The sequence below is a fragment of the Lytechinus pictus genome, chromosome 14 (assembly GCF_037042905.1).
Source record: "Lytechinus pictus isolate F3 Inbred chromosome 14, Lp3.0, whole genome shotgun sequence".
NCBI lineage: Eukaryota > Metazoa > Echinodermata > Echinoidea > Temnopleuroida > Toxopneustidae > Lytechinus > Lytechinus pictus.
The window spans coordinates 24,105,367-24,130,134 of record NC_087258.1 but is presented as its reverse complement, the minus strand read 5'-3'; the positions used below and the strand labels follow the sequence as shown (position 1 = coordinate 24,130,134).

Genomic DNA, 24,768 nt, shown 5'->3' with positions numbered 1-24,768 from the left:
GCTCTTTCATTTCTAGACTTGTCAGATCTTTTCCTTTTCTTTTTTTAAACTTTCTTCTCTCCCCTTAACTTGCTCTTTCATTCCTTAATTTCTTTCCCCTAACTCTCACTTCCTTCTCCGTCTCTCCTCTTCATTTTCTTTCCCCTTCTTTTCTTTTCCTACTCTTTTTCTCTATCCCCCTTTCCTTCATTTTATCTCTCTTCCCCTCTCCCTTTTTTCACTCTATCCTTCCTTTTCTCTCTCTCTCTTTCCCTACTCTTATTCTCTGTTTACCCTATCTTTTTTTCCACTCCCCTTCCTTTCTTTCCCTTCTCTTCCCCTTTCTCTTCTCTCCCCCTTTCCATCTTCCATTCTCTTTCTCTCTGACTTAACAAATTTATCTGAAAACAAATAATTCGACATCAATATAACCAAGTTTATTTCATGTAACCATAATGAATGAACAATTATTTCATTTCCAATAATTCATCAATACTAAATCCATTATATACATTTTAACTTCCACTCACTACACAATGCCTGAGAACAAGATTACAATTAAACAATTTTCTTAAGATATGGGCCATTGCAGGATTTGATTTTCAAAAAAATATAGAAAACCTTGGACGTTTTTAAGCAAGTGGCTCATTTAAACTAAGGAGAAATACAATCTTAACACATGTGATTAAGATTAAGATATAATATGATTGTGAATTATATTTCTTCTTTTTCTTCAAAGTGTAATGATAATAACAAAGCTGTTTACCCATGCTAACCACTTCAGTTACACTGTGAAAATCTGCTATTTTCAGCACGGTGATAAGCCCGCCACTCTATTGACTGTTTAAAAGTTGAAACAAGTTTCTTAGCTTCTAAACAAGTTGTTTTAAAAAGTTGTAAAAATTATTAATTTTTAAACAACTTGTAAGAGTGACCGGCTTAAAGGACAAGTCCACCCCAGAAAAATGTTGATTTAAATAGATAGAGAAAAATCAAACAAGCATTATGCTGAAAATTTCATCAGATTCGGATGTTAAATAAGAAAGTTATGACATTTTAAAGTTTCGCTTATTTTTCACAAAACAGTGATATGCACAACTCAGTGACATGCAAATGAGACAGTCCATGATGTCACTCACTCACTATTTCTTTTGTTTTTTATTGTCTGAATTATACAATATTTCATTTTTATACAGATTTGACAATAAGGACCAACTTGATTGAGCCATATAGTATTAAACAATGCTAATGGCACATGTTCAGGGAGGAATTAATCGTTGTTTCACATGACATCAGGGAGAAAATTGGAATATTTCATATTCCATATAATAAAATACAAAAGAAATAGTGAGTGAGTGATGTCATCAGTCTCCTCATTTGCATACCGACAAGTATGTGAATATAACTGTTTTGTGAAATTAAGCGAAACTTTAAAATGTCATAACTTTCTTATTTTACATCCGATTTTGATGAAATTTTCAGTTTTATGCTTGTTGGATTTTTCTCTTTTTATTCAAATCAACTTTTTGTTGAGGTGGACTTGTCCTTTAAACATGCTTAAAATCAGGGGTGGATCCAGGATTTTTCGAAAAGAGGGGCATATTTTCTTGGAGGAAAAATTTGACATGCCCCCTCCCCCCCAAAAAAGGTATTCATTTTCGAAAGGGGGGGGGGCACACTTCTGTTTTAACGGCATTTTTACATTACAAATTTTAATTGTGCCTCTCAAAGGGGGGGGGGGGGGCACGGGTCGGCTGTGCCCCCCTGGATCCGCCAGTGCTTAAAATTTCAAACAGCAACAAAATGCAGACCCTGCCTAATATGTTCGTATTACCCTTTTCCAATCTAAAAGCTGAACGTTCTTTGGTCAACTCGGCTGGGGAACAAACCCACAACCTCTAATTCAAGATGCGGTCACTCCAATTCACTGAAGTGCAAAAACAAATATTTGTGAAATAATTTTCATAATTTATCATAACTGTCTCTCGTATTCATATGAAGTAAATGTGTTTACATCTTTTGATATCCATACAGTAACCATGAATATAGGAAAAATGAAGCTTTTCAAAGTAGAATCCAAACCATAACCAGCCCATTCAGACTAAAAAAATTAGTACTACCTCTCAACCGAAAACATGTAAAATGAAACTGTAAGACATAAGAAGCAAGACAATGGCTAAATTAATACTCTATGGAGGACGGGAGAAGTTACCGTAGTCACACAACTTCACAAGAATATATCAATACAAGTTATACAATCTATATAGTAATAAATGTAGTTTGGTAGAGCACACAATTCAAACTATGGAAAGCTAAAGCCGACATAAAAATAAGTAAATAAAACTGCAAATCAAGAAATGTACTCCTGTACAGTATACGTAACATCATAATCATACAGCATTCTTTTATGCAATTTATGACATCTATCTTGTCATATTTCCGGCATTCAATTAGTGTTATCAAAACAAAATAGAAAAAAAAATATTGCAAAGTCATTTATATTTATACAAATACATAGTGATTGCCCTAAAATGAAATAGACATTGGAACAAGAAGACACATGTACTACTAAAGTATTTTTCATCATGGAGTAATCATATACAAATGCCCATTATTATCAATAATCATGGCACTTCTGCTCAAAACAGACTATTATTGGACAAATAATGAAAAATAGGAAAAAATACATATTCTACAAATTATATCACTGTTCGATCTGTGAAGAGTGAATCAAGTGAGTAATTGTAGATTTCTGCATACTAATAATATTAATACGGCATTGAAACATACATACATGCATTCATCATATAACTTCACCTTATTTTGTACATATTTAATTTCCTCTTTTAGTGTTGTAAAAAATAAAAGTCACTCAAATTTCATTCTGCATCAATTAATCATTCATTTATATTACATGTAGCACCTAAAGACAATAACCTTTCTACTTTGCATCTAAATGAATACAAACAAGCAAGAATCAAGTACTGGTTTTCATTATCATCATCATCATCACCACTGCCAATATCATCAATATCATCATTGTCATCATCATTATGATCATCATCATGATGATCATCATCATCACCATCACCATCATCATCGTCATCATCAAAATCATCACCATCATTCATTGTCACCATCATCATATGTACATGCATGAGAAAATGACAGAGGACACCCCACCCCATTAGAATGTCCGTGTACAACTATGGTGTTTACCATGTACATGACATGAAAGTGGACACCACCCCCCCCCTCCCCCTTGGTGGTACTGATATGCGGAACACTATTACATCTCTTTCAAAGTATTCCCAAATCTTGGTATCAGCAATATGAAGCCAACGATGTACTTGTTGATTAGTGAAACATGTGGGTCACGTTTCACTAAATCTTGAAGTGCATGAGTTTGATTTGAGTAACATTGTAGAGAGCCACCCCTCCCCCCACTCTTCATTAAACAATTATTTGATGTGTTCTACAGAAATACAAGCCATCCTATATTTCAATAAACCTTATAATAAATATATTTTGGTACTATTGGCTGTCTACCAAGAAACATTGATATACTAATAAAGTCACTTTTGAATTCTACAGAAACTCAAATATGGAATGATAATGATAGTTCACAAAATGCAACCACATGTTACAATTAGAATACATGTACATATTTGTTTAACAACTGAACTTCTTTACATAATATCAAGCAACCTGCCTAATCTGGAAAGTGATTTTCCACAATGTACAAAAGAAGTTAGACTTAGTATATAACTCTGAAATAAATTACAAAGTGATGTCATTCACAGTTACACTACCCTTAATTCACACACACACACACACACACAAAATAATGTACATTATGCAATTTAAATAAAGTATCTAAATCCCTTTCAATTGCGGTACAAAAATCGCAAGAACTAACATGCTTAAGAATACACTCTACATATGAAGATTGACAGTTAAATAAATTGCCCTAGTCAACCCCACTATCTTACAGCAAGAGATAATTGGTTTTCTTTGTAATAATAATCATAAGGGCTATTCCACGGTTACTCACGTTACATTTGGAGACACCTTGACTCATACTTGGAGCTGTAACTCCATTATTATTGATAGGAACTAAACATCTCTTTATCACAACATAGTACGCAGTCTGACTATCCTTTGTATAAAAACAAAACTTGGGAAATTTCATTATGCTCCTGGTAAATCTTTAAAACGTGTTGGTTACTCATGTTACATGATTTGGACATGCATAAAATGAAAAGTGGACATAAGTGAAAAGTGTCCTCATGCAAGGCTTTTATGAAAGTTGATTATATCCATTTCAAAGAAGTATATTAGGGAGACAAATTTGTATATAATTAAAAAAATAAAGAAGACATGGTTTTTACTAGGGGTGCAGATAAAATGGTTACTCAAGTTACGGTTCAGATGGGCTATATGTACAAAGACACATTGAGCTCATGTCCACCAACCTATGGAATTGCCCATAAGGCTTAATACAATGTTTCTGAGCATTGCATACTTGCTTTAGCAAAGCTACCCTGATTGGATGCTTGAGCATTCAAGGAATTCCTTCCTACCGGGTACCCATTTACTACACCTGGGTGGAGAGTGGCAAATGTAGATAAACGCCATGCCAAAGGATGCGAAACATACATTATTCAAGAAATTAGGGGGTTTGCAAGAAAAAAAAATTGTGATTGATTGTAAACTTCAATTGCAAATCACAGCTGACAGATCAATTTAAGCTATGAAAGCAAGCCAATCCATGATTGTTAATGTGAGAAAAATAACCTAGCAATAATTTACATAATAATTTACATAATAATTTTGCAATGAATTGTCAGGGGCCATGGAACGGTTTTAAAAAGTGGGGGGGGGGTGGGTGATGAGTGGCTGACCACTGCAAAAATTACATTCAGATGGTTATTTAAACATGTTTAAACACAGTTTTGGAAAAAAAGTGATTTTCTCCACAAAGACCTCATTGGTTCTCGACTGCAAATAGTCACAGATTAAACCTCCGCCATTGGCAGATATAAAATCTATTACACATTTCACTTTCAAAGTTTTCAAAAACATGTACTTCACTTTCAAATAGTGAATTTTTCAAATACTTCATAATACATGAATTAAATTTGGATTTCATCTTTTTCTGAATAAATTATTCATGACCTATTGAAGTAAATTCATCAGTTATCTTTCTGCACATATTTGTGTATGTCTGACATCGCACATTCTGCATAGCTGATTAATCCAAAGAATCAATAAGCCAGGTGTAAGCTGATCCGATCAGTGTCCTTCCTTCTTTCTCCTAGATAGATGTATCTCAAATGATCTAGCAGTGAGCCCGGTTGGTGTCCACTCCTCAAAACTAAACCATCTCATCTCACTTATTCCTCCCTGATGATCCGGCACTGCCTTGCCTCCTGGATGCAGCACCTAAAAATGGCAACAAAGACAGAAAAAAAAATCAAATTATAGCAAACTTCTAAAAGAAAACATCCAGCAAGTGACAACACCAAGATTAAAACAAGAGCAGTATTATGGTAAGCCTTAAAGTTTGTGTACTGAGTTATGGCATGCTATTTATAATTGAAACATTAATTATTTTAACCACAATTCCTCTCCATTATAAGAATAAGACATGTAAGCTTTTTTTTCCTCACAAAAATTGCCCTCTTATGTTTTTTGGTTCATGATATGATTCTATTATTATTATTATTACTTATTATTTGTACTGCGCTTTTCCCATTAGGCCCAAAGCGCTTACAATGAATTAATTAAATGTAATATTTTAAAAACTACAAAGTACGAAAGAGATGAGTTACTAATGACTTTTTGAAAATTGCTAATGTTGGAGACTGTCTAATTATTAGTGGCAGGTCGTTCCAGGATTTTGAAGCCGACACCGTAAAAGTTCTGTCACCAGCTAATGTACGAGTTAATGAATATGTGAGGCGAAGGTGATCACTGGCCGACCTAAGTGCTCTAGTTGGTGTATACAGATTCAAGCAGTTACTTAAATACTGTGGAGCCTGCTTATTCAGTGTTTTGTAGACAATCAAGAGTAATTTTAACGTAATTCTCTGTTTAAAAGGAAGCCAGTGAAGAGAATTAAAGAGTGGTTGGGAAGGATGATCTCGGGAAACCTGTAAAATTAGTGGCAGACTGTCCATGGACCCTGTGTATTCTTTTTTTTTCTTACGTGCTAAATAATCACCAATGAACATTTCATGGTAAATATAATTTACCACAAGAAAGGATCACCAGTCGTTCTCAAAGTTGCTCTTTATATACAAACAGCTCTATGAAACACCCACTAGGATTATTCTTCATACTTCAATGTTCTTCTCTGATTTTAATACTGATCTATTTTGGAAAAAGACTAAAAATAAACAGACTTCACTAGCGTATCCAGCATCAACTATGACAAAGAAATATATGGGCCCATGCACAAGCATAATTGAGTCACTAATGTCCCCGACAATTGGGCCCATGAAATGCTTCGTAGGATCCGATGCTGGATATGTGCCTCGACTTGACATAAAATTTGTAGAGTACTTTGATCCGTATTAATGGGGGTGTTGTGGTAGTGCAGTTCTGACTCTCATCTTTTAAACAGAGGATTGTGGGTTAAAATCCCAGCTATCTATGGCATGTTTTCCTTGAACAGCAAGAAATTTACCCACACTGACCCAGGCCATAGATTGAAGCAAAGATGAAACAGGAGATAGAGAATGAATTTATTGACTATCATTGAAATATGATTCAAATAAAAGTCAGTCAGACAATAGGTCTACTCATTACATGAAATGCAATTGATCTTCAATTAACCACCCCCCCTTCAACTTTAATAGTATCTTTGGAGCGAGCAGTGCTACATGAGTAATATCTCCCATTTTAACCATACTATACATGTACAGGTTCCATGACATTTGCTCTGACGACAATTGCTCTGCCCTAAATTCAACAACTAATCGAATGACAAACTTCAACCCTGGGTTTAACACTATACCCAACCCTAAACCTAACATAAAACCCTATAGCAACCATAACCCCACATCTTAGACAAAATTAAGCCCAGAGAAATTGTCGCAGGAGAAAATGTCGTGTCACCTATGTACATCCTAACAAAGTCTTTCATCCAAATATATAAAATATATAAATTTAAGTTCATCAAATTAATGGCTTGGACATCTCATTGTCAAAGATTTACAAAAGAAAAAAAAAGAAACAAGAAGAGCGAAAAAATATCAACTCATGCACAAAATCTTGTTAAAAAGAAGAGTTATTCCATTGCTGTAGATCTTGATGATTGCCACCCCTAGTGACTTCTGCGAGTTCTGTGATTCCTGTCTGTGATATAATCCACAGACACACACACACATATAAGAAGAAAAACACAGGTTAATTAACTGCGAATCATTTGAAATTAAAATATTAGAGTGAGATGGTGCTGAAAAGAATGAGAAGAAATAAGAACATTTTGTGAAAAATAGTAGACCAGCAACTGCAGAATTCATGTTAGTAACAATTTCAATATTTGTTTATTATTATCATTAACCTGTGAAAAAAGAGTGAAAAATAAAACAGTGATACATAACCTTGCCAAAAAATGACATTCTTGACACAAACTGCAATCAGTAACATGGTTTTAGAAGACAATTATCAATATCATATCTGCGATCAATCAGTGTCTGTGATAAAATTCACTAAAGCAACACATAAACACATAAGAAGAAAACAAAAAAGTTAATAAACTGCAAAATTATTTGATATTAAAAGATTAGAGTGAGAAGGTGCTGAAAAGAATGAGAAGTTAGAACATTCTTGTTTTTTTTTCTAAGGCCAGTAACAAAATCAATATCTTTTATTAAAAACCTGTGAAAAATGAAACATACACAGTAATACATAACTTTGCCAAAAATAAAATTCTTGTCACACACTACAATCGGTAACGTGGTTTTAGAAAACAAATATCACTGTCAATCTGCAGTCGATCAGTGTGTGCTTGGAACAAAGCAGCAAATAATTAAACAAATGTAGCATAAAATATTAATAGAAAAAAAAAAATTGTTGGTGAAGAAGACTAGTCTTACTCTTAGGCTTCACATGAACAGGTGAAACTTGATCCAATCTCTCGTCTTCTGATGCATTGTGGGATAAAAACATCGTCATTAAAATAATGGTACAAAACATGCATAGATTAATATTCCATTATTCTATACATCAACAGTAATAATTATGAGATTAAAGAATTCATTCATATCTACAAGGCTACTAAATAAAAAGATACAAGTCACTACCCTCTGCATATTCTTATAAAACCATATATTCTTGTATTTCAGTATTTCAATGATAGTAATGCAAGAATGGAAATTTTTCATGAGCATTGATGCTTCTGTACCTCAAAGCTTATATTTTACTCTTGCACATATCCATTTACTTTACATGTACCTTGTGCATGTATAATTCCTACTTATACCCCTGATGATGTGTATTTCTTATATACTATTTCCTAACATAAATTCTTGACATATTCCACCAATTATTGGTATATTATATATATAATACATGTATATATTACATATATATTTACATACATATATTTCCTGTCTTATGTTGACTTTCATATTATTACTTGTCTACAGATCTTCTATGAGTTGTTGTTTATTTTGTTAGGCCTACTCTGTTATGTATATCCTGCCATTGGAATAAGAATCTCTATACTGTACATTCTTCCACAGTTCTGGGTTTACTCTTAAACTTAACTTTTCCTGTAAGATTTTATTGATATATTTTGAGCAAAGACTAAAGATAAACATATCTGATATAAAATAGGTTAGAGTACTTTGATCTGTATTGAATTGTGGGGGTGCTGTGGGAAGTTCGGTTCTGACTCTCGTCTTTCAATCAGAGGGTCGTGGATTCGAATCTCAGCCATGGCGCATTTTCCTTCAGCGAGAAATTTATCCCACATTGTGCCGCACTCAACCCAGGTGAGATGAATGGGTACCCGCAGGATTAATTCATTGGATGCACTGAGCACTGGAAATGGCTAACTCGAGCTAGTGCCAAGGTAATGATAATGGTGTGCCTTGGAAAAAATTATTTTCTAGATAGATGGTGCTATATAACTGCCTACATGTATTATTATCATTATCATCATCATCATCATTACTACTATTATCATTATTATTGATGATAATGATAATAATAATAATATGCATTTATATAGCGCAAAAACCATTTCTATATATTCTATTGTGCTTCTGGAATAAATAGGTTTTTCAAATTTTAGTTTGAAATTATGTAAAGTTGTTTAATTCCTAATTACTATTATCATTATGTGCAGTGCAATGGTTAATATACATCACTGCAATTTCAATCTTACTTGTAGAAACTGGCAGATCTCCTTCAAATTCTCCTGGGCTAACAACTGATCTTACACCTAGAAAGATATATACAAACTCAATTTATTCAATTTGGCCTTAGTAAACAATTGATCTTAAAGCTAGCTACCTGTAGTTGCAACAAAAATATTTCAAGATAAATTCTATAAAATCAAGATTAATTGTCTCTATATCATGGTAGATCTAGATCTGGTTTATTTACACATAAGCCTAACTCTCTGTAAAATAATGAAATTTAAGCTGAAGAAATTGCCAAAATAAAGGTCACCAACAAAGAAAAGCACATATGGGACAGTGTATTATTATTTTTTTCTTGAAAAAAAAAACCCAACATCCGGCTGGAATGCCAGGCTTATTTTTTTTTATCCCTCAGCAATTACAAATTTTTTACCAGGATCATTTAACACCTATTTTTGGTAATTTATATTTGTAGATAAGTTTGTAGCTTGTTCATATACAAGAGAACTGTTGCTGAGCTAGCGCCTTGAGCGTCTTTGGATAGTGTGTGCGCTCTATAAATCCACACTATTATTTATATTTTCATTTCATTTGATTATGTTCAAATCCATTTTATCTATAGTTACAACTTGCATTTATGTTGAAACCTAGAAAGATATACATGTAAACTCAATTTACTTCATTTCACCAAGGATAACCACTCAGCATACACCACAAAAAATACCCAAACTCAATTTACTCATGTACATGTACCTGTAACATAAAAATATTACATTAACAAAACAAAATCCCAAACACAATTTGCCTAGTAAACTAAACTTCAAACATGAAATCTCCTCACATGCACTATAATGTAAGCTTTATAACCAGGGATGCTGTTGAGGCCGGCCTTGAGGCCACATTTTGTCGACCTTGGCCACGGCCTCTGCCCGAGTCACATTTACCAAGTCTATGGAAGAAGGTTTTTTTCCAGCGACCTTGTGAATCGGAACTATCGGCCTTGACTGCAACCGTTTTTAATGTATGAAATGAAAATGCAGATATGGAACTACACGTACATGTACAGGTATAAATGTAGAAATGGAGGAAACAAAGACCTGTATTTACATGTATCATTAAAATGGAGAGAGAGAGAAAAACAATGATTACTTTTGACAGAAGCTAATCTGGATCCTGATCGGTTCGAGCCGGTGGGCGTGGTACCATGGTCACTGATGTATATACTGATTGAACTCTCGGGGGATGCCCTGGAATCTACATTTATATAGACAATGATGTCATCACAGATACATTTACATGAGAGGTGGAGAGGGAGTAAAGGAGAGAGGGGGAGCAAGGGGAAGAAATGGGAGAGAGAGATAAAGAAGAGAAAAAGGTGAGAGGTATGGAGAGATAGGGAAAGCGGGGAGAGAGGGGAAGGGGAGAGAGGCGGAGAGAATAAAGAGATAGATGTAAGGGGAGAGGGAGGAGAGGGGGGGGGGGGGAGAGAGAGGGAAGAAAGGGAGAGAAACAATGGGAAACGGCAAAACAAGACAAATAGACAAAATAGGAAAAACAGGTACAGAGAAAACATACAAGAAAACAGGCATTGAAAAAGTAACAAAAACGATCAATTGGGATAATGAGAAAGCAAGCGCATAGAAACAAAAATAACAGAGAAAAATAACATAAAAGATGTCGAGAAAGAGAAAATATTGATTACATATTCTGTCACATGTTTGGTATATAAAAGAACAAAAAGCAGCAGAATATATATTTGCAAATATACATTTACCGACACAACAATACGCAAGCAGTGTAATTGCAATACATGTACTTTTCAAATAATTGATATGAATTATGCCCACCATTTGATATACATGGGAACATTACTTTATTTTTCACTGAAGCAGCTTTAGATACTAAATGAATCAACAATTCATGCTAATGCCATACTGCCAATGATATATCATTTTGCAGCAAACCATATTGAAGCATTTAGTCATCCAGTAATTGTTTAGGTTGTCCTCCCCTGTTAGTAATAACAATTTACATAGCAATATGGACATTGTTAGTGTAGCACTCTCTATTAAAAGCTACCTGCTCTGGAGGGAGGATGACTCAACGTTGGAACAGCTCTCTCTGCTAATTCAACATTTTCCACAGGTGGAAGTGTATGGGCACTACGTTTCTCTGTACGATAAAAAAAAATCACGTTGCACTCAAAACTCAAATAATATAGCATCATAACATTGTTTCTTAGGGATAATAAAATGTGACATGTTGTATATCTTTAAAGTAGATGACACAAGTGTACAAGTTCGCATATTATGCAAATGGATATGACCGTTACACAACTTCTCCTCCTCCTTCTACTACCGCTACAACTAGTATATAAAAACAAAACTCTATGATATGTAGATAGATGGAAACTAACATTAATATAAGTTCATACAAAACTCTTGTAATAAATATCAATGAACGTACATGTATGAACAAAAAATAACCATCAGCACATGTAAATAGATAAAGAAATTCAATTCAATCAAACTTATTGTCATGCATACATTAAAAAACACAAATTGTCTTCGGCCTCTTGATACTTAACATGCCAGCGAAAGATCAACGTATATAACATTTGGTATACATACTATAAATATATAATGTACATCTGACCATAAACAATAATACAAAAATGAAGATGCCAATCCCTCCATCCCTCACAACTTGAGGGTTTAAAACATGCACCGTTCACACGCTCCTGCATGCATTGTATGGCAGTGAATTCATGATTCCACTGCATAAAGCAAGTTGCCACCCACAGTGAAACCATGGCTGCAACCATTCTGTGGGTACTTAAGCATGCAAACAGTACTAGGAGCTACAAACGTTATCACAAAGGCATAAAAAAAGACAGAAAGGAGAGAACATGGACTTGGCCTAGGATTAAAACTCAAACCATCAGAGCATTCAAGAAGTTTACCAACAACAGGGTTCCCAGCTTTTCAAGAAAACAAAATTCCCTGATAATTATTTAAACCTATTCCCAGTTTCGCATGTTTTCTAAGTCGTTGCAGCGAGTTACAATGGATTTTCAGTATAAAAACAATAATGTAAAAACTAATTAGTACCACCATAACAGAGTCTGACTGACTACCGTGCTTTCGACTTTTGGGCTGATCAAAATTCCCTAATTTTACAATGATCAAATATTCGCCAGACATTGATAACTGAGACATTAAATCAAAAGTATAAAGCAAAATTCTTTGATATTTGACAACAAATGAAATTTACTGTATTTCAAACGATGCAACTCTTTCAAGACACGACAATGACAGCTGCTGGCAACCGTGCATCATTCAGCTGTGTCAATGTGCATGTCATTAGGCACAATACTGAGACACTTGACTGAGTCAGCTTGCTCAATATTTGACCACCAGTGGGTCATGTAAGTAGGTCAACTTTTTTATGATTTCTGATAATCCAGCAATCTTGATTGTTCAAACCATTTTACTGTTTACCCTGGCAAACAATTGGATGGCAAAAAAGGACATCCGCCCCAGGCCTAGTACTAGGAGCTAAAAGATTATCACATGGGCATGAAAAAGATAAGTGGGGGAGAATATGACAATATGAACCTGCTGTCTGTTTGTCCTAATGATACTTGAACTTACTTTGTCTATTTGTTGCTGTAGAGGGTCTACTCGGAGGCGGAGAATCAGACGATTTGATAGGAGGGGGCGGAGTCATCCCCCTACTGCCTGGTCTCTTTCCAGGCTCTGGTGTTCTGGGAATCTTGGGCTTACTTCCGAAGGCACTGTCATACTCTTCACCCCTGAGAACGTAAATCATGCAAATTATACTCAATACACCACAATGTTTTATATGTTCTTCATTGCATGTTGAGTTTACTCTACTTAGACTACAATGAATTAATTATCTGTCACATCAGTTCCAGGTTTGTGTTAAAACTGACATTGGTATGAATATGATTAATATCCTTTAAAAAAAATACATTTTTCATCAGTATTATTACTATTGATTATCATGATCATGATTTCATTATTATTACTATGGGTAATAATATATCTGTAAAGCACTTAGACACGATGTTCCGATGTATTAAGCACTATATAAAAGCGGATTATTATTTATTGAATGTCACTCCCTTTTGAAATTTTTTCTTATTTTGCCTGTGCTTCATACATGTATAAAACTGTCATAAATTTGTTGGATGAAATGCTCGTAAAATAAGGGCCAGACTGCACCAGAGAGCATCAAGAACTCCTGAGCTTCCCGTCCCTTAAAATGACCCAGGACCCGGCTGCAATGGATTTGTGCTCAGTACTCATCATACTTTGCACGTATTTGTGATGCTTTGTAAGTCTCCAATTCATTCTGGCCCTTTCAGGTTCCATTGAGGTCCCATTTGCAGAGCTGCCAAGTTGTATTTTGCATTTTCAGTATTCTTATCCCCAAAATCAGTATTTTGACAAAAAAATCAGTATTTACATGTATACCGTGTGAGATAAATATGCAGACCTGCCAACCTCTGGAAATGAAAAACTGTATTCTGTGATTAAAAAAACTGTATTTTTCCCAAAAAAATTGTTTTTCATAATAAAATGCTTGGCGCACTCGCTTATCGCGGCGCTCAAGCTGCATGCAAGCTAAAATGCGCACTGCTCTTGCAGATGAAAAAAAAAATAATAAAACATGTGTATATCTTTACCCTGGTTTTATCAAAATGATTGAAAAAAAAATAAGTTACCTGAAATTACATTGATCTAATAACCATATTTGTGTACGTTTTTTTTACAAAAAACGTATTTTTTAAAGAAAAAACGTACTGCCGTATTTTGGTTGCAAAAACGTACTAAATATGGCTAAAACGTACTGGTTGGCAGGTCTGCATCTGGGCCTTCAAGGGAAAAAGTTTGAGAACACCTGGGCCCCGTCTTACAAAGAGTTGTAATCAATCCAATCAATCTCAACTATAAAAATCCATCAATGCCATTATATTTCACACAGGAAATTTACACAATATCCCTTTGGAAACAACAAGGAGCTCTCTAATTTGTCTACACAATGCCGTTTCATGGCGGCGTCATGGTCTAGTGGTAATGACTCTTGCCTTTCAATCTGAGGGACACGAGTTAGATTCCAAGCCATGGTGTGTTTTCCTTTAGCAAGAAATTTACCCACATTGTGCTGCACTCAACCCAGGTGAGGTGAATGAGGACAGGGTGGGAGTTTATTCCTTCAAACGCAGAATGTGTAATAGCTGCTTTGCTACAGCCAGGGTAATAATGCTGCATTACTGTAGAGCGCTTAGAAACTTCGGATAAAGTTAAGAGCTATGTAAGGAAGTATAATTATTATTATAATCATAGATTGAGAGCAATATGAACAGGTCTATGCATTCCAAGGCATTGGTTGTGCTGGCTTTCCACACAGTTGTGATTGACCAAATCGATGGCAACTCTTTGTAAGATGGGGGCCTGGTGTGTAGTATATAAACCTACTTTCCAGTAAATCTATTTTTAATCGGTGTGACTTGTTTATTTGGATGAGGGTGAGCTGGTTCCGATTCATTCTCTTCTGATGGTTCGCCTAAAAAAATAAATAAAAAACAATTTTATTTATTATTCATTCATTTCCTGTTATAGACAGCTGTTCAAGCAGAGCTGACATTCAAAGGTGTCCATGTATTTAAGGGTAATTACTAAATTTTGGAAGAATCTACATTTGCTACACTCGACTCACCCAGGTGAAGTAACTGGGTACCTAGTAGGAATTTATTCCTAAAATTGCTTTTAAAAACCGCCTTATTGGCAGCTACATGTATTCTAAAGCCAGGGTAATGGTATGAAGGGCCCATAAACATTTGTATTGAGCACTAAATAAATGTTGCATATTATAGTTATTACTGTTATCATTATAAAAATTAACCATATTACTATTAATTATTATTAATAAAATTATCATCATTATCATTACCATTACATCATTACCATTACATCATCATCATCATCATCCTCATCATCACCATCGTCGTCACCAACATCATCATCATTACCATCATCATCATCATCATCATTATCATTATAATCGTCATCATCATCATCATCATCATCATCATCATCATCATCATCATCATCATCACCATCATCATCATCATCATCATCATTGTTATCATCATTATTTACCTGCTGCTGCAGCTTGTGGTCCATTGGCTGAGGCCGCACGTTGAGCTTGGGCTGATCCGGCTCTACTTCCACTACTCGTCTGAGGTCGAGATATCTACAGACATATAATAATAATAATAATCAAAATTAACACATATTTTATTGTTCAAAATATTAATCAGGAATAAAAATCCTCTAAACATTAATTTATTAATTTGCCCAATTGATTGTGGGCCTGGCAGATGCTGAGTAGTGCCGATCGACACTGCTCTATCCCTTAAATTGCAACTCCAATCTTTTAACATCTTTTGTGCTGACGCGGCCAGGGCTTGAACTTCCGACCTCCTGGTTGTTAGGCAGACACTCTACCATCTGACCAACACACCAACACATTCTTGCAGGAATTGTTCAATATCACAACTATTGCATCAGAATAAATGCTGTAATCCCCAAAGGCAATGTGCCTTGATGTATAATAGCTCCAAACCGGAGGAGCGTTTCATGAAAGGATTTGTCGGACATTCCATAGGACAAGTTCCATTTTATCCGATAGGTACCATAGCAACATTGCTTCTCAGACAATTAAAATCAGGGAAAGATGTAAGATCTGACATCTTATTGGATGAAAATGTGAATGAAATGCTCCCCTAGCCCACTCAAAATGTCTTGATTCTTGATTGGTTATCATTTATTTTTCTTCATAATTCTGTGCAAGTTTAGTTCAATTCTAGACAAGTGAAAGAGAGTGAGGGGAGCAACAAATGAAATTGAAAGAAAATTCTATTTACCTGACCATTTGTAGCAGCAGGATGCTTTGGCTCTGCAACACTATAGGTATTAAGAAACAAATCAAACTCATCATTACCATGACTTTAATATGAGGAAGCGAATAAATAAACATGTCATACATGTACATGTATACAAAATGCAGTATTGTACAACTCCTACTTATTTTTTTGTATGAAAGCAAATGGGAGGCTGAATGTGCAACATTCATACCGTTACATGGCTTAAGAAGCCCCCCTCCCCCGGCCTAGATAGGGTTTACACACTAACTCATTCACTAAGCTTGATTTGACCTGTGTGGTGACGCAATTCATATCACATGCATCTGCAAGAATAAGTGGGATATTTAGTACTCATGTCTTTGTAAAACACCTCCTAACTTTATTTTTATCAATTAGTAGACACTAAGAATGGTGGATGATAAGAAATTACCTTTGTTTACTTGCAGGTCTCTGTGAAAGCTGGCTACCACTCCTAGAAGCTGTTCTACCATCCTGCATCAAAACAAATTTTAACACCTCTCTAAATTTATCAATATATCTGAAGTTATTACCTTTATATTTTCTGCCATTTTCTACAATTGATAATCTAGTATTTTCAGTGTAATGGTCAATTAATCAAAATGAATGAATGGAAATGGATCTTACATATGTTCAATAACACAGTATCTGTGATTATTTTCAAATCCAAACAAGCATCCGTATTGGTTGACAGTGGGCATGAAGTACAATACGTAGTGATTTTGATTGGAGCTATTTATACCCTCGTCACATGATCCACTGATTCAATGAAATTTAATGTCCGGGGGCCTGTAGCACAAAGCTTAGCAATGATCGTAGAACATTTTTCTATGATTGATTCCATTGACTACAATGTACAATCAATTGTCAAAATCAATCATACGATTAATCGCTAAACCTTTGTGTTACAGGGCCCAGTTGGGTGTTTCATAAAGCTGTTCGTAAAGTTACAAATGACTTTACGCATGACTGGACCATGTTCTTATGTCATAAATCAATTACATAGGGATATCACATAGCACAAGAAAGGATCACCAGTCGTGCGTAAAGTCATTTGTATCTTACGAACAGATTTATGAAACACCCACCAGGCTAGATTAATAAATTTCATTCACCCTGAATGACTACTGAAATTTACTTTGGCAACTTACCCACATATAGAATGCCATGAGCAGTTTTTCTCCGACGAGTTCTCCTTGCTGCGCTTTGATGACTTCAGCTTTATCTAGGTCTGCTTCCATGGCATCTTGGTCTTGATCTTCCTATAGATGCAATCACCAATACAGACATTTCAGGCCAAGGCCCCCGTAACACTAAGATTAGCGATTGATCGCTAATTTGAAAGCACAGTTCTGATTGCTTCCTAGTCAGTCTACTGAGCAAAATGTGCATTTCATTTAGCGATTAATCATTGAGCTTTCGTAAAATACCCTTAAAAACGGACATACTGAATCTTTTCGACATGCACTCATTGGAGTAAAATCACCTGAGTGACAAGAGCGCCAGTGCGAAACAATATAATAGAACCAAAAGAGACAAAGGATGCTGAGCTGTGATTGGCTGTCAAGTTAAACAACTTAGGCTTAGTACCAGCCGTAAATTGAAGCGAAGCAAATAAAACAACGCAAGGGTTCTTACAATCTCCTTCTTTTTACAACAAGTGGTGATTGATTCTATCAAACTAAATAATAATTATCCATCAATACCACAATACTTTAAAAAGGTAATAAACCCACCCTCCATTAAGAACAAAGAAGGGTTTTGGGTTTTTTTTTATTGTCAAAATAATGATACATGTACAAATACACATCATAAAGAAACAGACATAAGCATTCTAGATGCTGGAGTTGCAGGCTTTCAATACATGTAGTTGTGAATGATTGAGTACACGGCCTATGGGAAAGTTGTCCACACCATCTGTCATAATTCCCATACCCAGCTACCAATTTGAAGCTTACACAGTCTTAGGGATCTCAATTTTAAAACAGCAATAACTTTCACCATCCTTTTTTCCCTTATTTTTTCTCCCCTCTTACACAGCATTTTATGACCAAGGTTGAATTTCCTTTAATCTGCATATCAGTGAGGGGTGTGCTTACTTTATATATGTACATCCTAAAGTTGAAGTTCTACCTGTGGCAATAAAAGGATGTTTTTGCTCTGCGAAGTACAGAGTATTCAAGAACACAATAAATGTATTGAAAATGCCATCAACCTCATACAACCTGCGAAGTGTGAAAGATAGATTCCTTTTGGAAATACCCTACTCTAAAACCAAGGCTACTCTTGGAGACTGTGCATTTAGCTACGCAGCTTAGAAATTATAGAACCAAATTCCCCTTAGCGTTAGAATGACCCAGTCTGTTCCTTCTTTCAAAGCATTATAGAAGACACATCTGTTTAAGGAAGCTTTTAAGTAGATCATAATTTTTAGTTAGTATAAGCAGTAGGAGTAACCAAAGCGCAGTAGAGTATATTTATATATTGGCTGCGCTATACAAATTTATCATATCATTATTATTATAAAGAACAAAGAACAACTGGGAGGTCTTTGTCAAAAATTGGTGAACCAGACCAGCAGTTTTCGGAGCTGACAAAAATATGTTGTTTGTCAAGAGTCAAGGATTAAACTGCTGTTTTGATTCAACAATTTACGACAAAGACTTCTTGGTTGTTCTTTGTCATGAAGAGCACTTACATGTAATACATTTTCTTTGTTTCTTGAATCCTCTGTATGCCGCTGTGCAAAAAAACTCCCTAATATTGATTTGACTCATTAAAACTGTTTAACCCTTTAGCACCTGAACCGCCCGAGACCGCCCTTCCTATTTCACACTGAACCGCCCTTAACCGTCCGTACGTTTTCTTTGCGCTATAGTATCTCTTGTCTATGATTTACCGTGGTAATATTGCGTGTGCATACCGTATAGGTTGGCTGCTACATAGATCTGCATAGAAAAGTGTATGCTCCTATTGAGTATAATAGAGAAAAACCGATTGACATGATCGGTGTGTAGCAAGTTCCAGACTGTTGCGCAGTCGATCTCAGCAAAGATGGCTGCGTCCATGTCTCGGAAAACCACTTACTTCGCCGAAGAAGCTCGGGCCTTGCTATATGTTCATCAAAACGTTGGATATCACACAGAGTGACATCTAGATGTGAGTTGGAATTAATTTTTGACATATTTGATCCAAGATTTGGCGAAAACTTTAGTATTCTGTCAGTGATACTTTACATTTTTTTGAAGACGTGGGACTGGGGCGTCTGAAACCCGAACTTTTGGTTTTTTTTCTTCTCGCTCTGCAAACGATTGTCAAAGGTCAATATTCGTACATCTGATTGAACTTTGCCATGTACCATTCTATTCAACAGGTCCTATGCTACAAAATAAATATAACTTGTAATGAACAAAAGTAAATTTATAAAAAAATATTTCAATTTCTTTGGAACAATGCCTACTTATTACCAGTTTTATTGTTTCCTCCAGTGAGTAATTGCCATTATGCATAGGAATCTGTAGGTGCTAGAGGGTTAAGAGTGGGTTTCCAGAGACCCTGTGCCTACAAAAAAAATTTAATTCGTAGAATCTCACCTCATCTTCTTCGTCTTCATCATCTGAATCCACCTCATCTCCTATCACATCTGGAGGAAAGAACAATATCAGTCAGCATTTAATTTCAATGTAAGTTATTTATTGCCAGCTGAATACCGTTGATAACTCAACATATCGCTGAGTATGAAAATTCATTATACAAGATCATTATGAGCTTCAATTCTGTGAGAGTACAAATGGGAAATGAAATAAGACTTTCATCTGAGCTTGTCCATGAAAAGCTGGCATTTGGATACCAACTTACAGAGTTCCGAGTTAGTTTAAAAGAATACAGAGCAGCATTTGTTGATTAACTAACTGTTCATAATCAACAATATTTGGGGCATATCGTGTTACCTAACTTATCAACATAATCATAAAACCATCATCAAAAACTTACTTTTTGTTTCAATATCTCATAATTTTGAAGTATTTATCCAGCACTAAGTTAGACCATGGTCTAAGATAGTTCTAAAATTTTGAGAAGCTAAAATTGACAAGATTTTGTTAACATCGTACACAGCTCATTTACTAAGTTCTTTATTCATGCCTATTGTAAAGATAGCTATAATTCTCACACAGTTGTGAATGATTTAGAGTACCAAAGAGGGAATAAATTTAACCTCTTCTCAGAGAAACTTTTGTCACATTTGGCTATCCATTGTTAGACTCAAGTCTAAATTAATTTATTAAGGTAAAATGGTTGGGTCTTTTTTTAACACTTTTTACACATATTTAAAAACAAAATCTTTTTATTGTGGCAACCCTATACTTTAGGTTGTGAATATAAGCAGACAAACCTGAATTGAGTTGTTTGATAATAAAATGAATTTGTCTATTCATTTCTGGTGTATCCTCTTTGATGAAACATTTTAAGATTTCCTCCATACCCTGAAAAACAAACAGCAACCAAAAGTCAATGAATTTTGTCAGATTTCCTTTGGACAGTGACGCATGAGAGATTCAGGAAAACAGTAAATGTATCGAAAATGCCTTCAACTGACAAAGCACAGCTTCCAACAACCATATACAATATAAGTATACTGTATAAGGAGGAAAGTGAAATCTGACTAAAATTTGTCAAACTATTGGATTTATCAAATCAAGGAACACAAGTGGGATTTTGATGTAAATTAATTCTTGATCAAGATACTGGTAATCAATATGGAGGGGGGAAAACACACATGAAGGGGAAAAAATTGTGCAGACATGTTCAAGATATGACTACATGTACATGTACAAAGTCATCATTCAATTTATCTGCTGGAGAATCTAATTGTAACACACGTATTATATGGAATAATATTGGGAAGGTGTCTCTGGTCACTCTATTTACACTTTTTGAAGCACTAGACAATGATTTTAAGGTGTGATTTTTTTTTCATGGCTTCATTTTTACAACATACCACAGACACAGGTGACAGATATAGGATCTTGCAGCACAGATTTGTTTAAGTCAAATTAAAGGGGAATCCAGCCTTGGCCATAAATGTTGTGTTGGGAAGGAGAAAAATAAATTCAACAGAATGGTGAAAGTTTGAAAGAAATCGGACAAGCAATAAGAAAGTTATAGCTCCTTTAAAATTGAGATCACTAATACTATGTAGATTTCAAATTGGCAACTGGGTATAAGTAAATTATGACAAGGGGCAAGGACAACTTTCCCATAGGCCATGTACTTTGTTATCAGGGATTTGTGGTTTTCTCCTTAGTACCCATTCCCCTGGGGCAGTAATCTAAATATAACCCAGGTAGTATATTGTTTTATAATTTGAAATAAAACTTTTGGGGAAAATGACATTTTAGCCATGATACATGTATGTATTGGAGTACATGGAGTAGTCCTTGCCTTACATCACTATGACATCCCATATGCGGCCAATTTGAAGTCTCCATGGGTATAGTGATTACCAATATTTACAACATTTAAAAATTCATAACTTTTTTGTTGTTTGTCCAATATTGTTCAAACTTTCACCTATCAACTTGTCTGATTTTTCTTTTCCTTATAAAAACAAGTTTTTATTTGGGTTGGGTTCCCCTTTACTGAAATTGTCTGCACTGAGATTTTAGTCAGTGCTGACAACTTTCATGAAACACCCCCCAGGAGAGCAAATGGAAGTGAAAGCGATTCGTACCATAGACTTTGCCTCTTCTCTGATATCTGGTACTGAGAGGATGCTGTATAGGGTGCCATTCACATACGGTCGTATCTGAAATCAAACCAATTACACATCAAACATTAACAACACTATTTCATATCGGAACATCTCTAATTGCATATCACAGATATTTCATCTAAACCGGGCCCTCGGATACTGGTTTGCCCACACACAATGTAAATAATACTCCCTTGGGAGTACTCCAACAAGAGTTTCCAAACTCAAATAGCATAGCATATTGGTTTTTGCATCCCACTTGGGTGGAGTGTAAATTTGCAGAAAGGAAGCAAGGCTGCAGAAGGATTCGAACGCACGACCCCCTGATTACCAGGCAAGACTGGGGTTGGCGGAACGGGGTGATTCTATCCCCCTATCAGTGTGATCATGCACAAAATAGGTGGCATAAAGATACCACTTGTCCTATTTCATTATCTTCATGACCAAGTAGAACACCAATGTCATACATGACCAAGTAGATCGCTGATAACATGAAGGTCCCATCTCCCCCCCCTTCCCATTGAACCCCCCCATCCCTGATCCTCAACTCATTACCTTCATGGCCACGTTGATTGCTCATAATATGAAGGGCCTATACGCACTCCCCCCCCCCCCCCCCCCCCCCCCCCCCGTCGCTCCCCTCCCTAATCCCTCATCCTTACCTCATTACCTTCATTTCCAAGTAGATTGCTGATGTAGGGCCTATCCCCCTCCCTTCTCCTTGAACCCCCCCATTAATTTTTACCTCATTATCTTAATGACCAAGTTGATCACTTATATCATGAAAGCCTATCCCCCATTCCTTCTCCTTGAACTGCCCCCCTAACCTTTACCTCATTATCTTCAGGGCCAAGTAGATCGCTGATAACATGAAGGGCCTATACACCCTAATCCCCCCTTCCCCGTGAACCCCCCATCCCTGACCCTTACCTCATTATCTTCATGACCAAGCAGATCAATGATAACATGAAGGGTCAATCCCCACTCCCTTCCCTCCCCCAATCTCTAATTGTTACCTCATTATCTTCATGACCAAGTAGATCGCTGATGACTTGAAAGGCCTATACACCCTACTCCTTCCCCTTGAACCCCTTCCCCCCATCCCACAATCCCTAACCCTCACCTCATTATCTTCATGACCAAGTAGATCACTGATGACATTGAGTATCTGTGCCTTGTCTTCAACACACTTTCTCTTCCCCGTTGTTCTCAAACACAGGTTCATAAGTAAGGCTATGGAGTACTCGAGGGTGTAGTCCGAAAGAGAGTCCGAATCTTCCAGCACTTTGACCAACCACTTGATTATACCGCCCTCTATCATGGAAGTCTGGAGATGTCTCCTATAAGTTGAGATTGATAAAGAGATATAAGTAAGGACTAACAGAATGTATCATGCATAGATCGACTTGATCAATGCATTGGCTTGATGAATGCACTTGCAACAAATTTCAAATATGAAACCTTGTAAGATAGTCAATATCACCCACCCCTCCATCTTATTTTTCAAATTGTAGGAATTTCCTGGAAAAATATAAAGGTAAATCAATAATTCCCCACTTGAGAAACATGTGAATATAAATATTAAAAAAGAAATCAGGATTGTAGAAATAAAAAAAATACCAACCAATACAAATTGAATATAAAATATTAACAATACAAAAAAAAAAAAAAATTAGTTCTTAGTGATAATGCTGGAGTATTAATAGTATCAACAATTACACTCATGTGAAGGTTTATAATAAATCTTGCCCCAAATACGTATTGTAATCATTAGTGACAAATATATTAACAATGCTCCACCTATTTATTGTGCTTAATACAATGACACAACATCCCTAAGCACTTTACTGATCTATCATTACCTTGAATCAATTTGTGCGCTCATAAGGTATCTCTCATAACATGATTAATTCTGTACAATGTGTTTTATACACCTAAACAAATTTACATCTTATTGCAAAAAAAAAAAAATCTTACTTTAGACTGAGTTTCTGGAGAGTGCCGAGGGCATTTTCTCTTGTAATGGAATCTTTATCTTCAGATTGTAGGGCTCTCTGAAGAGTACTAACAATCTCAGAATATCTACCAAGGTAGGTCCTTCCTGTGGAGGACAAAAGGAAATGTATAATGACCATGGTGTATAATCTAGCGTGATTCAACTTCATAATACTGTAATAATAATCATCATTGACATCATTAACAACATCAAATATATCATCATCATAATTATGACCACCATTATCATCATCCCCATCATCATCATCATCGATCATCATTATCGTCATCATCATCATCATCATCATCATCGTCATCATCGTCGTCATTATCATCATCATCATCACCCCCACCTTCTTCTTCATCAGGAACTATTATTGCTATCAATGCCACCACCACCACCACCACCGCCATCATCACCATTACCATCTTCATTATACACTGTAGCAATCATTACCAATACCGACCTTATCGTCACCATCATTTACTGAAATCATGATTATCATCATAATCATCATTTTTAATATCATCATAAACAGTGTTACGTACCAACTGAAAGTGAAGCGAATGCATTGAACAGTCTAGCCATGTATTGCTGCACTACTTCATCGGAGGCAGCAGTTAGAATATCTATCACCTTCTCCTGTTATAAAAGACAAATATGAAAAGTTTTTCCAAAGGTTTTCCAAAGA

General features: G+C 35.6%; 1 protein-coding gene across 7 annotated transcripts in view; it reads right to left on the bottom strand.

Annotated features, from left to right (window-relative positions):
- Positions 1-2,074: 2,074 nt before the first annotated feature.
- The window catches only part of LOC129276897 (lisH domain-containing protein ARMC9-like), a 42,031-nt gene continuing 19,337 nt past the window's right edge, over positions 2,075-24,768 (bottom strand). For 3 of the 7 annotated variants that reach the window (XM_064109292.1, XM_064109295.1, XM_064109293.1), the window contains 17 exons: positions 24,626-24,719; positions 24,059-24,182; positions 23,205-23,421; positions 22,061-22,135; positions 20,723-20,813; positions 19,923-19,972; positions 17,481-17,591; positions 16,742-16,803; positions 16,312-16,351; positions 15,545-15,638; positions 14,861-14,948; positions 13,010-13,170; positions 11,436-11,528; positions 10,506-10,610; positions 9,380-9,436; positions 8,085-8,132; positions 2,554-5,424 (listed from right to left, as the gene is read on the bottom strand). In XM_064109292.1, coding sequence (XP_063965362.1) covers positions 5,372-5,424; positions 8,085-8,132; positions 9,380-9,436; positions 10,506-10,610; positions 11,436-11,528; positions 13,010-13,170; positions 14,861-14,948; positions 15,545-15,638; positions 16,312-16,351; positions 16,742-16,803; positions 17,481-17,591; positions 19,923-19,972; positions 20,723-20,813; positions 22,061-22,135; positions 23,205-23,421; positions 24,059-24,182; positions 24,626-24,719 — 1,563 coding nt within the window. In that variant the 3' untranslated portion in view covers positions 2,554-5,371. Of the gene's footprint in view, positions 5,425-8,084; positions 8,133-9,379; positions 9,437-10,505; positions 10,611-11,435; positions 11,529-13,009; positions 13,171-14,860; positions 14,949-15,544; positions 15,639-16,311; positions 16,352-16,741; positions 16,804-17,480; positions 17,592-19,922; positions 19,973-20,722; positions 20,814-22,060; positions 22,136-23,204; positions 23,422-24,058; positions 24,183-24,625; positions 24,720-24,768 lie in introns of all 7 variants that reach the window. The other 4 variants (XM_064109294.1, XM_064109296.1, XM_064109298.1 and 1 more) reach the window with 4 other exon arrangements.